At 40.2% G+C, this 16,742-nt stretch overlaps 1 protein-coding gene and 1 pseudogene across 11 annotated transcripts; one reads left to right on the plus strand and one right to left on the minus strand.

Moving 5' to 3' along the window:
- Nucleotides 1-53: 53 nt before the first annotated feature.
- WDR53 (WD repeat domain 53) lies at nucleotides 54-9,988 on the plus strand. 11 transcript variants are annotated; one of them, XM_081571541.1, is made up of 4 exons: nucleotides 54-715; nucleotides 1,841-1,976; nucleotides 5,702-6,197; nucleotides 9,365-9,988. In XM_081571541.1, exons 3-4 carry the CDS (start codon nucleotides 5,718-5,720, stop codon nucleotides 9,959-9,961), a joined length of 1,077 nt encoding a protein of 358 aa, XP_081427667.1. In that variant the 5' UTR covers nucleotides 54-715; nucleotides 1,841-1,976; nucleotides 5,702-5,717; the 3' UTR covers nucleotides 9,962-9,988. The 11 variants fall into 11 exon arrangements, with proteins under 11 accessions (XP_081427667.1, XP_081427666.1, XP_081427660.1 ...); XM_081571540.1 differs by having other exon boundaries at nucleotides 54-89; XM_081571534.1 differs by having other exon boundaries at nucleotides 54-89; nucleotides 1,841-1,912.
- Nucleotides 9,989-11,437: 1,449 nt separating this feature from the next.
- On the minus strand, nucleotides 11,438-12,310 carry LOC145539615 (F-box only protein 27 pseudogene; annotated as a pseudogene).
- Nucleotides 12,311-16,742: the final 4,432 nt, after the last annotated feature.

The following is a 16,742-nucleotide window of genomic DNA, read 5'->3' on the forward strand; positions in this document are numbered from 1 at the left end:
TGCGGCGCCTCCTGCCCTACGCTAGATGGGATTGGGCGCCCGCCGGTGAGGTCATCGCCAGGCGCCTAGGTGCGAAGCGGGAAGCGCAGGTATGAGGTTGGGGCGGGTGGGTTTCAGGCAATCCTCCGGTGCCTTTCCCTCTTTTTGATCTAGTGGCCTCGCGTCGGCTTTTTTGGTCCCCTTTTCCTATAAGGTTTCCCTGAGTCATTTGCGTCCCTGCTTGACCATTCCAACTTAACGCAGGAAACTTCCCTCTCCTTACTAGCCAGTCCTAGCTCCGCCACCTTGACTTTGAGTTGGATCTTCTTCCTTTTCCTTCGGCAGCTGAGGTCTTGTTTTCCTGGTCAGGCCCTCTTGTTTTCCCTTAGTACCAGTGCTTATCAGAATGTGTTTGCTAGCCTGTATATAGCGTGTGAGGTCGCTACATTTGAACACCTCCCGCCCCCCTCCCATGTTTGGGTAACCTTAAAGTGCTCTTTAAGTGCTACATTATTTTGGACAAAATATGGCCTTTCCCAGTCTTTCCTACTAACTCACCGATTAGTAGGCGAATTGAGGTGTGTTTTTAACTAATTAGACATTCTAGTAGGGAGAATGACATGGAGGCTATAATTAAGAAAACTTCTTGGAAGGGAAAGAATTTCATCATTATTTAGTCATACTACGTTTTCCTAGGTGGCCAGAACGTTTTGTGACAGCCTTTAAAGAATGCTTGGTAAGAGAACATAATAACCATCATGTGAGACGGGCAATCTACTGGGGCCCTTTACGGGAGAGTTGATAAAACTCTTAAAACAGCACTGCGAAGTAATTGTTATAATAATAGGGTTCACAGATTTCCTTAGTCGTCAGTTCCACTGTCTTTCCTTGATGTAGTAAGGAATCTTTTGGAAAGCTCCCCTGCTGTGAATAATGCATTTCTTGTTTTCCAGTAAAAACAAAAGAACAGCACCTACCATCTCTACTCTCTGATAAGTGGTGTTTGATAACTACTTGCCAGTCCCTTCTTCCTAGATGTTTTTTCCTCCAAGCTTAGTCACTCAGATTCTTTTCTCTCTTACTGGTGTCAGTGCCACAGCACTTCAATCACTCCCTTTGGAAAACTGAAATGTGTGAAGAAAAGTTGACCAGTATACTTATTACAATGATAGTGACTATTATATTATTTAAACCTTAGGCTAGGGAATTTATTATTCATTTTTCAACTTTCAACCATCCCAGGAAGGCAGTCCATGTTTTGTCTGGAAAGGCACTGAAGTTTCTTTTACATCTTCAAGGATAAAGTTGGTCCATCCAAGAAGGGGACAAAGAACAGAAAGTATGAACAGCTTTAAAGGCACAGACACTTGAAAAGGACAAGTGGATACATGGAGATATGACAGACAGGAGCAAGTATTTAGAGAGCATTCAGTTATTAAAGATATTGGCCTCTATCCTGTCTGCCCTGGTATAAGTGAGGGAGAGCCTTTGAAGGATCTGATGAAATAAATCTAGGCTAGTTAGTGAGGTGACTTTTTATGGCAAAGTACCCCCAAGTGGCCCACGTAGGATTTCAAAGTAGGAAAAGCTTTCCTTTATCACTACCTCCTTTTTTCTTTCTTGCCTGCTCATCACCCTCCAGACCATGTCCCCTGCCCCCATGTTCAGTGCCTTCTTTCTGCCCTTTGGCTGCTTAGAACTTCCATCTTAGCACCCCACCCTTCATAAAAATGTTTTCAAATACCCCACCTTCTCATCCCCACACTCCATAATCTCATTAGGTGTTGGAAGGAAGGAATCTATTATCTAATTAAACTAATCCACAATAGGAAATGATTAATTACTGTGCTTGACCCTTTAGGCATCTACCTTTGAGAAGAGAAGCTTGTTGACTTGATACCTGAGTGGAGATATTGGCACTTAGCTATTTCAGGTAGATCTCCAGTCCCAGTAAAACAAAAACAAGAAACAGCAGATTGCCAACTCATTTCTAAAAGGTTGTTTTGATTTAACCCATATGTAGTTAATTTTTCCCACTACCTTCTACCACAGCAGTCTGATTAACACTTTTTGATTAAATGTTTCAAATAATAACAAATAACTTCAATTTTGTAGATTAAGTAAACAAGTGATTTGGGTTGAGGGGTTGGGGGGGAACACTGGTTGGATCCCTGATCAGTACTCTGCATGATTAAGTTAAATGCCTCAGAATGTATGAATTTCTGGGGCTTTCCCAACTCTTTTTCCTAATATTTCCTGTAATAGGTCTCTATTTTAATTTTTATGACCAGCTGGGTAATCAGTGAGTATTATCCATGTGGTGTAGAGATTAGAAGTTTCATTTGTTCTTTACTCTGGTGGGTAGACATTCAGGTAGAGCTGACCTTGGACTTGTTGGGGATAACAGTCCAAGAGTTACTACTGCTTCCATTATGGAAAACTTTACAGGAACTGTATTGTTGTCCAGTCTCTTGAAGTGCAAAATTCATTTATTGCCTAACTTCTTACACTTTGGGGTAGAGTTTAACCAGATGTATCTTTAAAATTGAATTAATCTTTTCTGGAAAAGAGTTACATTAAGAAGAAAACCTTAAACTTTTATCTGCAAGTCAGCCTTTACTTAGGTCTTCTGTGGGTAGATCTGTGATGGAGAAATAGAAGTACTAGAAACCCTGCCTTGTTCTTGTCTTAGTGAAAAACCTAATATTCCACTAGTTATTCCAACAGAGATCCAAAACCTTTATGGACACAAAATCCTAAAACTGTAGAGGACAGACTTCTAGACTTTAAAGTTAATTCATTGTATAAAAATTAAAACTGACTTAGGAATAAGTGGGCAATACTCTAAAGATTCATGACATAGTTAAACTATTTGTAACTTAAATAGCCTTTTCAATAAAGAATTCAAAATTCATATTTTTAGTTAGGATATTGTCTTTATCATGTGAGGCAATAGTCATCACAAATGACAATTCCTAAGCCTAAATATTAATACCTTTCATTTTAAATTGTGTTGAGTGTCCTTTTTCGTTGGTTTATCTGGAACATTTGGGAAAAGTCCTTGTTATGGTTTGTTGTTCAGTTGCTCAGTTATGTTCGACTCTGCAACCCCATGGACTGCAGCATGGGGAAGCCAGGCTTCCCTGTTCTTCACTATCTCCTGGAGTCTGCTCAAACTCATGTCCTTTGAGTAGATGATGCCATCCAGCCATCTCATCTTCTGTTGTCCCCTTCTCCTGCTCTCAGTCTTTCCCAGCATCACTGTCTTTTCCTATGAGTTGGCTCTTTGCATTAGGTGGCCAAAGTATTGGAGCTTCAGCTTCAGCATCAGTCCTTCCAATGTATATTCAGGGTTGACTTCCTTTAGGATTGACTGGTTTAATTATGGTAGAAAATTATTTAACTACTATCTCAGTACTTGTCAGCAAAAATCAAATCATCAGAGTTCCCTGTCTTTATCTGCCTGAGTCATTTCCTCTCCAAACCTCTCCTTTAAAATGTATTTGCTTCAGTCTCTATTTAATTAGTTTCTTCTGTTTACTAATTGAGTGCTTCTGCTAAAATTTGTAAAATGTATCTTTGTCTTCTTTATACTTTGTTTTGTATATGAAAATTGCTATATCTGATTTTGTGATTATGTTTTGTTACTTAGAGTACTATTAGATCAGTGGTTTTTTTGCAATCTAGTTAGTGATTTTGTATGTGTGTATGGCTAAAAGTGAGAAGAAACAAACTTGTGTTGGGAATAGAAACTTTAGGCAGATTAAATTATTCTTCAAAACAGTATTTGGAAATTTATCTCTGTACAATTGAACTAAATTCAGGTACTGCATCTGAAAATACTAAAGCAACTATTGCAGTTTCTTAGTAGATAAACTCTTTTGTCTTGTGGAATGAAAAATATAATTTGTCCAGATAGATTTGTTTGCTTCCTTTTGTCTGATCATTTAGTTGTATAAGTTGCCCCAATTTCCTTTTTTGCCTTACCCAGGAGGTAATTAGGCTTCCAGGTGGCGATAGTGGTAAAGAACCCGCCTGCCAATGCAGGAGACATAAAAGACGTGAGTTCTATCCCTGGGTCGGGAAGATCTCCTGGAGGAGGGCATGATAGCCCACTCCATTATTCTTGCCTGGAGAATCCTATCCACAGAGGAGCCTAGTAGGCTACAGCCCAATTGGGGGAGGGGTCGCAAAAGACACACATCTGAAGCAACTTAGCAGCAGCAGCAGCAGAAGATAGATAAGGTAGGGGGTAGTATTATGTGGCAATTCCGGTTTAAAGAAGCAGGCTGCCTCACATATCAGGAATCTAACTTATGCACATAAATACTACTGTTATATAAGTGCAAGTAGGTGATAATGTGATTTTTTAAAAATGTGAGTATATTTGGAAGCAGTAATGCATTATTAGTAGCTTTTGCTAATTTTCTGTACTTTCAAATACTAACAAGTTAAACCTGTTATCAAGTAGAATTTTTATAAAAAGGTCTTCATTATTTAGAAGTTTAGGATTGTTTTATTTTAGATCCTAAGTACAAATCCTGAGTCGGGTGACTTTGGGAAAATTATTTTAAATTTCTGAAACTCAATTTAATTATCTGTAAAATGGAATGATACCAATCAGAAATGTTGTTTTGAGAATAAAATTAAATAATGTACTGAAGTAGTCTCCAATGAGAAGACCCAAGGGTTTGCATTTTTAACCAGTTCCCCTGATGATTAGTGTTGTAGTACAGGTTCTCAATGGCTTCTGTGGTAGCTCAGTGGTAAAGGACACACGTGCCATGAGGAGATGCGGGTTTGATCCCTGGGTCAGAAAGATCCTCTAGAAAAGGAACCTGCTCCAGTATTCTTGCCTGGGAAATCCCATGGACTGAGGAGCCTGACGGGCTACAGTCCATGAGGACAAAAAAGAACTGGACTCAGCTTAGGGACTAAAACAACAGGTTCTCAAATTCTAGCATACATTAGAATCACCTGGAGGGCTTGTTAAACCACATTGTTGGGTGCTGACGTCAGAGTTTCTGATTCAATGGGCCTAGAGTGAGGTTCAACAATTTATATTTCTAAAAGTTCCTGGGTGATGCTAGTGCTGCTAAGACCATACTTTGAGGACCGTTGGTGTAATATATATGATGCCACTTTGACTAGCCTAATAAAAGTAACCAAAGTGACAATGATAATACTTTTGTTGAGTTCTCATTACATACCAGGCACTGTTACATGCACTTGACATTTATTATGTCATTTAATCTTCTCTGATCGTATAAAATGGATGTTATTATTACCCCCATTTTATCGAGAAGGAAAGTGAATCATCAATTCAGTAACTTGCCCAGCTGATAGGTCTTAATTCCAAGGCTCATTTTCCATAAACATTATTCAGATAAAGGATATAACCTGATGATTGTGTGGCCCTTTCTTAAAAAGGACTTTTCTTAATTTAAGATAAGTATATTTATTGTTTATTCCTATGTGAGCCTCACATCAAAGGCTGGAGGACCAGACTTAACCTGGGTACCTGATTGCAAGGAAAACACATGTAGGCATGTGCCAGCCTCAGTTTTGTGTTAACCAGGCTTTGTAGGCTTGATCTTCAAATGTCTTTTCTTATTGATTGAGTTTTTTAGATGTCTTTTACTTTTTAAATGAAATATTGAATTTGTGTCTTGTGAAGTTCTTATATAAAATGCGAGATTATAGTTTTCCCCCCTCTTCACAGAGTTACCTGGGTCATTATGGCAGTCAAGTGGACTGGTGGACATTCCTCTCCCATTCTCTGCCTGAATGCAAGTCAAGAAGGGCTAGTGGCTTCTGGAGCAGAAGGTGGAGATCTCATGGTTTGGGGTGAAGGTGGGACTCTTTTAGGACACACATGCTTCCAAGGGGCAGAGGATGTTACCAGCATCTTATTTTCTCCATCCTGCCCCACCAAACTCTATGCCTCACATGGAGAAACCATTAGCATACTGGATGTCAGGTCTCTCAAAGAACCCTTGGACAATTTTCATGTGAATGAAGAAGAAATCAACTGTCTTTCATTGAATGAAACTGAAAATCTGCTGGCTTCTGCTGATGACTCTGGAACAATCAAAATCCTAGACCTGGAAAATAAGAAAATTAGCAGATCACTGAAGAGACATTCCAATATCTGTTCCTCTGTAGCTTTTCGACCTCAAAGGCCTCAGAGCCTGGTGTCATGTGGACTGGATATGCAGGTGATGTCTTGCAGAGAGTACATGGGTAATTTCTAAATGGGATTTGCTAATAGAATCAGATTATTGATCGGGCTAAATATATCTTGGCATTTTCTGTTCTCTACTGACATGCCTTATGTATTTAGGAACCGTAAACTTTATGTCTACCAAATGTTTAATGCTAACTTGACAAAGTCTAGTAGATTAACAAAGTAATTATTAATCTTTTACTTTCTCTATGCTTTAAGACATTCCTAAAACATGAGAATTCGAATATTTGATTCTAAACATCTGTTTAAACAAAGGACCATGCTAAAGACAGTTTATCACCCACCCAGTCTCCATAAAGTTTGTAGTTTAAAAAAAAAGTTAGAGGGCCTGGATCTATTACTGTTTTTACTCTAAATCACTGGAGTGAGAATAGGCATGGCTTCCCTTTGGTGATCACTTACCACTTTACACTGCTTTACATATATTAGTTTTCTTTCTAATCACACCCTGATCATTCTATTTCTTTTTTAGAAATGAGGAAACTGAGATTCAAATTGAGTTTTCCCACAGCTGTCTAAATTGGAATTCAAACCTCAATTTCTCTGACTTCAAAGCCTATATTTTTTCTCTGTGACACCAAAGATATTTATTTAAATAGATGATATGTGTGCCCAACATTGTTCTAGGCACTTAATCTACTTTCTCAACTGCCTATAGTATCTTATAAGACTCCTGGTCACTTCCAGTTCAGTGATCTTTACCACTCCTCTATCCTCCACACCTCCTTATAATTTAGAAATAAATGAGACTAATTTTAGTTGTCATTCTGACTGCCACCCCCACCCCAAGCTACTGGTCTTTTTACTAGGAAGAATCAGTGGATGTCCTGCTGCACTGGGGCAGCCCCTAAACAATTAAAAATTGTCCTACCAAAGATTTGTAGTGCCTCTGTTGAGAATCATTTTACACCTACAGGGCACAGTGATCCCATGACATCAAAATTCCTTTTCTACTCCTAGGTCTTGCCCAAAACTTAAATAAATCTACATTTTTCTACACCTGTGGAGATAATCTGCTTACTTTGTTGGGCAGAAAGACCTACACAACCGGTCAGATATCTGTTTTAAGTAGGCAGATTGTACAGTGTCTGTTTGACTACTCATTCATTCATCCTTGAGCTATACCAGTTTTCAGTCACTGGTTCATTAACTGCATTAGGCACGGCAGTCAACCAATTAGATGTACAGCAGTCACAGATTAGACAAGAAGCAGGCATCCAGAATTTACCATTTTACCTCCAGTTCTAGATGAGAAGGTTTAGTGCCAGGCAGGTGTTAGAGAATAGTATGGGAAATAAATATATTGTGAAAAGAAGGCTTTTGCTTTTTGATTTGTCAAGAATTGCTAAAAACTTACTGTAGATTAACTGCTGCATTGGGTTGTGATATATAACAAAAGTGACTAAGATAGTACAGTCATTACTTCTAACTGAGATTACTTCTTTAAGTGAAGTTGAAACTATAATTTCTTCCAGTTTACTTCTTAAAATCTGGCTATCTGGTATTTTTCTGAACTTTAAGAATAGCCAGCCTACGGAGGGGTCCAAGAATGTAGGCGTAATAGTGGAAGGGAGTTTTTATCAGATTAATGATGAGAGTTATTTATCTCTGAACAAGGTGTTTTATCTCAAGGCAGGAACTGAATTATTGCCGCACATAATAGATAGGTTCAACATACCTATCTTTGTTATTAGAGAAATTATAAAAATTAGATCCTTTGATTTACATAAGTTTAAATAGAAAAAGCTTACTCAAAGAAGCAGGGACGTTAAGAATGAAGTGTGATTTATTAAGACACTTGAGACTACTTAATCTTTTATTAAATAGACACAAAATAATATTCATAATGTATTTTTAAGGTATAAATAATAACATTAAATAAATAGATGTGAACCCACCACTCAAATACAGTTTTTTCTTGTAAGGACATTTGGAAATTTGAAGCCATCATGAATTTCTGTAGCATACAAACTGGTTTTCTTTATCCCTCATTTTCATATTTGAAAGTAAATGGTTTCAAGTTTGTTTTCTTCTTTCTGGAGTTTGAACAATCTCTAGGACCAAAACCTAAGTATCCAGATAGTGGAAGAGCCTTTTTTCCCCTTGAAAATGAATCTTTTATGTGGAAAGAAATGTTTTTGTATGAGAAATTTTTGAGCAGGGTCACTTTGATATGCTTGCATTCACTTCTGAGTGTCACTTCTTTTGAAAGTAGGCTGAGTTGAAGGAAGTTACTTTGAATAGCAAACCAAACCTTAGTATAATCAGCAGTGGTAATATTGTCAGTTCAGATCTGTGCTTTTAACTAAACAAGGTCATGCTTATCCTAGTGTCCCTTTTAAATCATGAGTCATAATTCAGGGATGGTACTAGATGGTAAAATAAAGCTGTCTGTTCTCTCTGAAGGTATGAAGAATATTTTCTTTTTCAAGTTGGTTGCTACAGGAAGAAAATTGCTAAAGTTTGGAGTAAAATCAATTCACAGAACTTATTGTTTTGTTTTAAATATTTTTTAAATCGCATTTTATCTAAATCTACTTAGTAGGTCCAAGATCATGGTAGAGAACAACAGTAAAAAGCCAAGTATACCAGGATGTCAAATTAACAGATTTGTTTAGAATTTCTGCTCTTTTCTCCAGGTACTATGCTAGGCATTGAGCTTCCCTGGTGGTGCAGACGGGAAAGAATCTGCCTCCAATGTAGGGGACCCAGGTTTGATCCTGGGTTTAGTTTATTTAGTTGATAGGTATTTCTGCTTGTAACAAGCATAGGGTAAAATTAATAAATTTCCTCATTTTCAATTTTACTTGTAGCAGTCAGGGTAGGATGACTTAAAGAAACTGGCATCTGTTTAAGAGTTTGGATTACACATTAAAGGGTTTGTTGATCCAAAGTTACTCAGGATCTTGGTTTTAAATTATACCTTCCTTACTGCCCCTTGGCATTCTAGTTTTGGCACCAGGATAGCATCCTGCTGGCATGTTGTGGTGCTGTCTGAATTTTTTTAAAATATTGCTGGGACTGTATCCTGCTAATCATTCTTAGACTACTTTGGTGATTTTGTTAGAAGCCGAATAAGCATGTTCATGAAACAAACTATTTAGAACTCTTAATTGTGTAACTTCCTGTTATTTAAAGGTGATGCTGTGGAACCTTCGGAAAGCGCGGCCACTCTGGATTACAAATTTACAGGAGGATGAAACAGAAGAAATGGAAAGTCCACAATCACCTGGTCAGCTGTTAAACCCTGCCTTAGCCCACTCTGTGTCTGTGGCATCGTGTGGCAATGTTTTTAGTTGCGGTGCAGAAGATGGTAAGGTTCGAATCTTTAGGGTGACGGGAATCAAGTGTGAACAGGAACTGGGATTTAAGGGCCATACTTTGGGGGTTTCCCAAGTCTGCTTTCTGCGAGAATCCTATTTGCTGCTTACTGGAGGGAATGATGGAAAAATAAAGCTGTGGGATGTAAGCAGTGAAATTGAAAAAAAACATAAGAGTCCAACCAAACATACTCACAGGAAGAAAACCAAAAGGGCAACTTACACCAAGCAAGGTGGAAACACTCATGCTTCAGTAACAGGTGAAGATGAACATGGCAAAATTTTACCAAAGTTAAGTATTGAACATGGAGAAAAGGTGAACTGGCTCTTAAGTACAAAAATAAAGGGGTACCGAAATATATTGGTAGCTGATCAAACTAGTTGTATATCAGTGTATCCCTTAGAAGAATTTTAGATCCAATAAAACATTTGAAAAACTGCAGCAAAATATTTTGTGAGTTAAAAAAAAATCCTGATTCTTTGTTTAAACTCTTTGTCATATGTGAAATGATACCATTCCATAACATTTGAGCAAAAAGAGATAATTGGGTAACACTTCATATGGTAAGTGACATATTAAAATTTGGAGAAAGAGAACAAATATTCACTGAGTCCTGATTATGCTCCAGCATTTTACATGTGTTTCATTTCATATTCCAGATCAATGAAGTGGGTGACTTCCTTCGTTTTATTGCCACAGGGATCAAAACTCAGAGATGTTAATTAACTTGAGGATCCAAGAAAATTGCAGGCACAATTACTTACCTGCAAAGGATCTTCATTGTCTTGTCAAGCCTCTTGCCTTAGGAAAGCCCACATCCTGATCCAAACATGGTCACCATATTAATTATAACATTAGTAATTCCAGGATGTCATGAGAATCTTTACCAAGTTGAAAGAGGAAACCTGTTCTTGCTTGTTCTGTGTAAAGCACAGAATACTTTACTGACAATCACCTTTTGCTATTTCTAAGAAAAGTGTTCCAGGGTCAAATCAGTTTAGGATATTATGCAGCCATCCAGGCTGTGATGCTGTTGGGACCAAGAATAAGCTGAAGTTATGAATAAGCAGAAACTCTGACTAAGCAGAAGATACGAGGTAGATAGAAGAGGGTGAGAATAGAAGCCAAGACATTGTGTCAAGAGTAAGTTTTCATTATGCCCTGGATTGCTGATTTTTCTGTGTGTTCTTTCAGCTTCTGCTTTTTTTTTTTTTCTATTCCTCTTTGGCAAAATTTTATTACCTGTGATCGACAGATATACTCCTGATTTACTCTCTCCATATTTAAAAAGAATTTCAAAGCTAACAAAATAATTTTATACACCATACAACTCAGAGTAGTGTTGAGATCAGAGGACCAATTCATTGCTCACAGGATGGGCAGAACCCTCTGCCTCCAAACATCTTTTGAGCTAGTTTAACTTTCAGCTCTTGAGTCTTGGTCCCAGGCTTGAAATCACAGTTTAGGGGCTGGAATTACTCAGCCAGAGGGACTGAGCTTCTAGTTCAGAGGTGAGGAGAGGGCTTCCTGGAAGTGACCACCGAAGCCTCTGCAGCAGGAACAGAAGGGCAGAGGGCACGGGGGCTGAACCAGAGGGGCCTGGCATGGGGGGGGAGGGTGAGGAGCCCTCTCACCATTTCCCTGTGTTCACCCGTGTGTCTCCATTCCCTAGAACGGGGGCTGCATTAGAGCAACAGCAGCCAGTAGACCTGATGTAAGAACATTCTTCTCATAGCTTCTCGTAGAATTTAAAGGCAGGGCCCAGTAGGACCCTTGATTGGACCCAGGAGATCCCAGGATGCCAGGAACTACAAGCCCTTGATTATTGAGGTGGCCCAGCCAATGGTGCTGGAAGGCATGGTCAGGTTGTTTAACAGGGACAGTCATCCACTAGAGGTGACAGACCCTTGCAATCACACTGGCCTTGGGCGCGATGATTCCATAGTCCTCAGGCAGGAGCCCCATGTCCCAGATCCAGTGTTCCAGAGACACAAAGCGGACGCCCTTCTTGAGGTTGCAGAACGCGTGGCTGGTCTTAAAAGGGACACTGGTTCTACCTTGATGGACTGGACTAGGAGAGAAATGATGTAGCTTGGCCTGCTTGGCATCTAGAAGTCGGACAATTAGCTCATACAGACAGACCAAGGCTTCTTGGTCTGCCCACCAGGCAGAGACACAAATCTCAATCTTTCCACTATCCAGGAGTTCCGGCCATAGACCCTCCTTCTCCAGGTCCAACACTTGCTTCTTGTAACACCACCTGTAGAAAGGCTGGAAAGAGTCCTCGGAAACTAGCCTACTGTCTTCCTCCCAGCTTTCCTGTCTCCAGCTTCTACAGTTGACTGTCCTCCAAGGCAGGAAGGCGTCTAGGCCACGGGGGTTCGGGCAGAGATTGCGTCCTAAAGGTCTGCGCTCGCAGAAGCGGCCCAGGAGGCAGGGTCTGGGGTCGTCATCGTCGTCTGGGGGCAGGCAGGTGCGGAAGACGGGCCACAGCTTAGCGTGGCTGTAGGGTAAGATGCTCAACCACACGGCCCGGGTGTCCACCAGGTAGCGCCAGTACCAGCACACGCGGCGGCATTGCTGGAGCAGCACGCTGGTGGGCAGGTAGCTCAGCACTTCCAGGAGCATCTCGATGGGCAGTTGGCTTAAGCCGGGCACCTCCTTGGGTTCGGGGTCGGAAGCGGGAACACAGGCGGGCAGGCCCCTGGAGGCTGAGGCCCCCATGGTTTCCTCGCCAGGCCCAGCAGCTGCGGCTGCCTGCATCTCAGCCAGTGTTCCTCACCAGTGGGCCTTCACCTTGCTTCCCTTGTTCTCATCGCCACCTCAGCCCTTTTTATTCACCTGCCCGTCCCTTAACATCCAATACCAGACCCCCTCAGCTTCTGCTTTAACTGCCTACTCTTATATTCAAAGATTTAAAGAGAGAATCTGATTAGTTACCATTATTCTGGTTTGTGGAGAATCCTTTGATAAGCTCAATTTTAGAATGCTTGCTGCAGGTGACAGAAACCAAATTCAAATTGACTTAAGGAAATAAAAAGGACTTTATCGGCTCATATAACAGAGAAGTTCAAGAATAATCAGGCTTTTACTGCTGAGGTAGCTAAGCTGATAGGATGTGAGTCTACAGGTGCCTCACCTGTGAAAAGTCTTGCTTAGGGATGGAAAGACTCCTCACAGTAATGTTGAGCCTAGAACCAGCTATGCCTGAAACAAATATTCCTGAAGCCTTTTTTTTTTTAACTCGTTAACTATTAATAAAAGAATCCTGACCAATTATGTGGGCAGCCAATAAATATTGCTTAATCTCACATGAAATTTAAAGCAAGGAGACTACCATCTTGGCCCTGAAATATCCGTTGACAGGACCTTGGTCTGAGTATTGACAGAAAGAAACAAGTTTCTAATCCCAGAACTGGGCAAAATTCTTGGCGATTTTGGGCCTTGAGTTCCTTACTTGAAAGTATAGGGGTTGAAATAACATCCTCTAAGATCCCTTCGGTGGTACTGTTTATGAAAGGAAAACAACATCATAGTAATATTGTGTTTGTCCAGTGATTCTAATATGTATTAAAATGTAAGGAATGACTAATAATCATGGGCCATCTCTGGAGGTTTTAGAGAAATCTTTTGGGAAATTATCCAAGTGCAGCATTATTTTAGCTATTGAGCTTTAATAATGTTATGGGAACAAGGTGAGAAGTATTTAAACCAGGATTGAAACATTAATTTTAAACTTCTTTTGGTTGCTGATAACAGGTACCCACTCAGACTGCCTCAGTGGAAAGGGAAATTTACTGTGAGGGGTAGAAGTGCAGAATTCTCTAAACCCAGAACAAAAATGTGGCTTGGCTCTACATTTCTAACCAGGGAAGCCATCAAGAACCAAAACAGCTACACTTTCTGTCTCTCAGTCCCTGTGGTCACTTATCTCTGCTGCTTTCACCTGACAAAAGATGGCCTTCTAGGGCTACATCAGCAACCTTTTTCAATTCCAGAACCTGAGTGAGTAGTGTCTCAGTTCTAAGGTCCTGAAGATACTCTGATTAGTCTCACTTAGTCATGGGCCTAGCTCTGATACAGTCACTTCTGATCAGGAGGGTGTTGTCATTTAGTCAGTATTGCCAAAGGGGCCCCCACAGGTAAGGGAGCTAGTTCTCAGGGAAGAAGAGTATGGGTTGAACTTATAGTCCCCAAAGATCTACAACCAACTATTGATATTTTGGTAAATTTACGGTGTGAAAATTATATGCAAAGTGAACTCTTCTTAGTTCAGTCATTTTGCTACAGTTTGACTTAAAGTTCTCAAGCAACAAGGTATACTTCGGTTCAGTTCAGTTCAGTCGCTCAGTCATATCCGACTCTTTGCGACCCCATGAGCTGCAGCACGCCAGGCCTCCCTGTCCTTAGATTAGTTAATAAGAGCTTAAAGAAACACATGGCAAAGTAAGCAAAAGAAAGTGCCATAGCCTTGGCTTACAGAGAATCAGGATACTTTTTTTTTTTTAACACTGTGCAGCATGCAGGATCTTAGTTCTCCAACCACAGATTGAACCTGTGTTGCCTAGTGGAAGCATGGAGTCTTAACCACTGGACTGCCAGGAAAGTCCCAGGATACCATTTTCAAATATCACTTACTTTGATTAGCCAGCCGGCCCCTCAGATAACTGAGTAAGAACTTAAGTGGCCTCACCTTCTAAGTGGGCTTCCAAAGTCCTCAATCTATAGAAGACTGAAAATGTACCCCAAAATACCAGGTTCTAATCCCTGGAACCTGTAAATGTTACTTTTTTTGGCAAAAGGTTATTTGCAGATAAACATTACAACTAGTAAAGGATTATGTTAAAGGAACATAATCAAGATAATTGTATACTTACCTTTTTACTTTATTAGACTGTAAGATGCTTGGAGGTAAGGGTCTGCCTATTGAATTTCAGAACTTGTGGTTTGGCCTGTCCTGGAGCCCCCAACTCACAAACAATAATCATTAAATATTAAATGAATCAAAGGAGATCCAGAAGGTGAAAATGTTAAGAGATGTGGATAGAAAAAAATAAAAATAAAGGTCAGCTTGAAGGGAGCTGGCAGCAGGGTTGCCTGGCAACCAGACTGAACCCTTTGCTTATGCTTTAGGTTATTTTTAATACCAGTTATGAGGGCTACACATAGCTCTCCCAAACAGTGCTCAGTTTACAGACACCCAGACATGCTCATTTCACATTTGATGTTCTCGCCAAATTACAGTCAGTTTGTAGTCTGGGATAGACAGTCCTGAAGCTGATGCAGTGCCACCCAGTTGCTTCTCCCTGCCAAGAGCAGAAATACCTTTAGGATTAATCAATCACCCTCTGGCATAATTATGTATAGTTCTGATGCCTTCACCTATGAATAGCTCTTCCATCATCTCAGTTTCCCTGTTTATAAGTGGAGAATTAATGAAAACCAGTATGGTACTGCACATGTGTTCTTTGAGTGTGTTTGGTTTTCTGAACTATTTGAAAGTGAAATACTATGACACTTGACCTCAAAATACATCAGCATGCATCTCCTAAAAAGGTCACTTTTCAACATAACCATATTACTGATATTATATCCAAGAAACTTAGCAATAATTCACATTCTTGCTGTTAGCCAGTCACTTGGGACTAATACTCTTAACGGCACTAAAGTCTGATGGTGAGAGAGAGTAGCAGCCAGAACTGCAGAAGATGGGTCCCTTAGCCTTGAGCAGGTCTCACGTGGATGAGAGACGGAACAATAAGGACCTTGTGGCTCAGTCTGGGGTCTGAACAGAGGTAGGTCTCCTTCGTAGCCAACCCTCTTCCTGTGGCACATTCCCAGTGGGGAATATTGCCCCTTGCACTGGACTAAGGTTCATTTTAGAGACTAAGTTGTCAGACGAGGGAAATTGTGGGAGTGTAAGGACATCAGTCAAGTGAACAAAATATGTTGTCACCACCACCACCTAGGCCATACTCCAACCAAAGAAGCAGGATTTAATCTAGCCCAGAAGAGGATGTGAGAGAATTCAGAACCTCTCATATACCAGGAGAGCCCCTGCCGTACCCTAGTACTCTTAGTGGAGGAAAGGACTGAGCTGAGGTTTGATAGAGCTCCTTCAGGTCTTTTTCTTTAAAGCCATAAAAATGCTTGAGAGTGACCCAAAGTTCACTTGAACATGATTTTCCTATAATCATTCTAGGCAATGAATGAAGAAACATCCAAACCATGCAGTGATCAAGTAAAAACAATAAATGTTGATACAAGAGGTCACAAATAGGCAGTGACTTGAAAGTTGAATGCATTTTTTTTTGTTATGAACAAGATTGTTAATCATGTTACAAACCAATGTGTGGCTAGATAAATGCAATGTTAATATTTTATTAAAAATCATTAAGATATAAAAGACTCAACTAGGGACTTAACCTGATGGTGCAGTGCTTAAGATGCCATGCTTCCATTGCAGGGGTATGGGTTTGATCCCTGGTCAGGGAACTAAGATGCTGCATGCTGTGGGGTGTGGCAAAAAAAAAAAGGACTCAACTAAAAAACTGTTGAATCAGTAAAGTTGAAGGGTTTAAAATCACTACACCAAAATGAGTTGCTTTTCTATATACCAACAGTAAAACATCTGAAAAAAGAAATGTCTCCTATTCACAGTAGGATCAAAGCAATAAAACGCATGGGAACAACAAAGTAAAAGATCCGTAAAATGAAAACTACAAGACTTTGCTGAAAGAAATCAAAGAAGACACAAACAAGTGGAGGGACATCTTGTGTTCACAGACTGGAAGAGAGTTTCATTGTTAAAATGTACATGCTCCACAATGTCATCTATAGATTCAGTGTAATCCCTATCAAAATTCCAACAGCATTTTTCAAATAGAAAAAAAATAATCCTAAAAATGTATGGCACCACAAAAGGCCGCAAATAGCCAAAGCAACCCTGAGAAAGAGAGAAAGCCATCACACGTCCTGCTTTGGGACTATACTATAGTTCAGTTCAGTTCAGTCGCTCAGTCGTGTCCGACTCTCTGCGACCCCATGAACTGCAGCACGCCAGGCCTCTCTGTCCATCACCAACTCCCAGAGTCTACCCAAACCCATGTTCATCAAGTCGGTGATGCCATCCAACCATCTCATCCTCTGTCGTCCCCTTCTCCTCCCGCCCCCAATCCTACCCAGCATTAGGGTC

Source organism: Giraffa tippelskirchi, chromosome 2, assembly GCF_054371585.1.
Source record: "Giraffa tippelskirchi isolate mGirTip1 chromosome 2, T2T-mGirTip1v1.2.pri, whole genome shotgun sequence".
In the NCBI taxonomy this organism is placed as follows: Eukaryota; Metazoa; Chordata; class Mammalia; order Artiodactyla; family Giraffidae; genus Giraffa; species Giraffa tippelskirchi.

Coding starts and splice junctions, on each gene's coding strand:
- WDR53 (XM_081571541.1), top strand. CDS start 5,718: ATGGCAGTCAAGTGGACTGGTGGACATTCCTCTCCCATTCTCTGCCTG. Junction 6,198..9,364: donor CATGTGGACTGGATATGCAG/GTGATGTCTTGC, acceptor TGTTATTTAAAG/GTGATGCTGTGGAACCTTCG.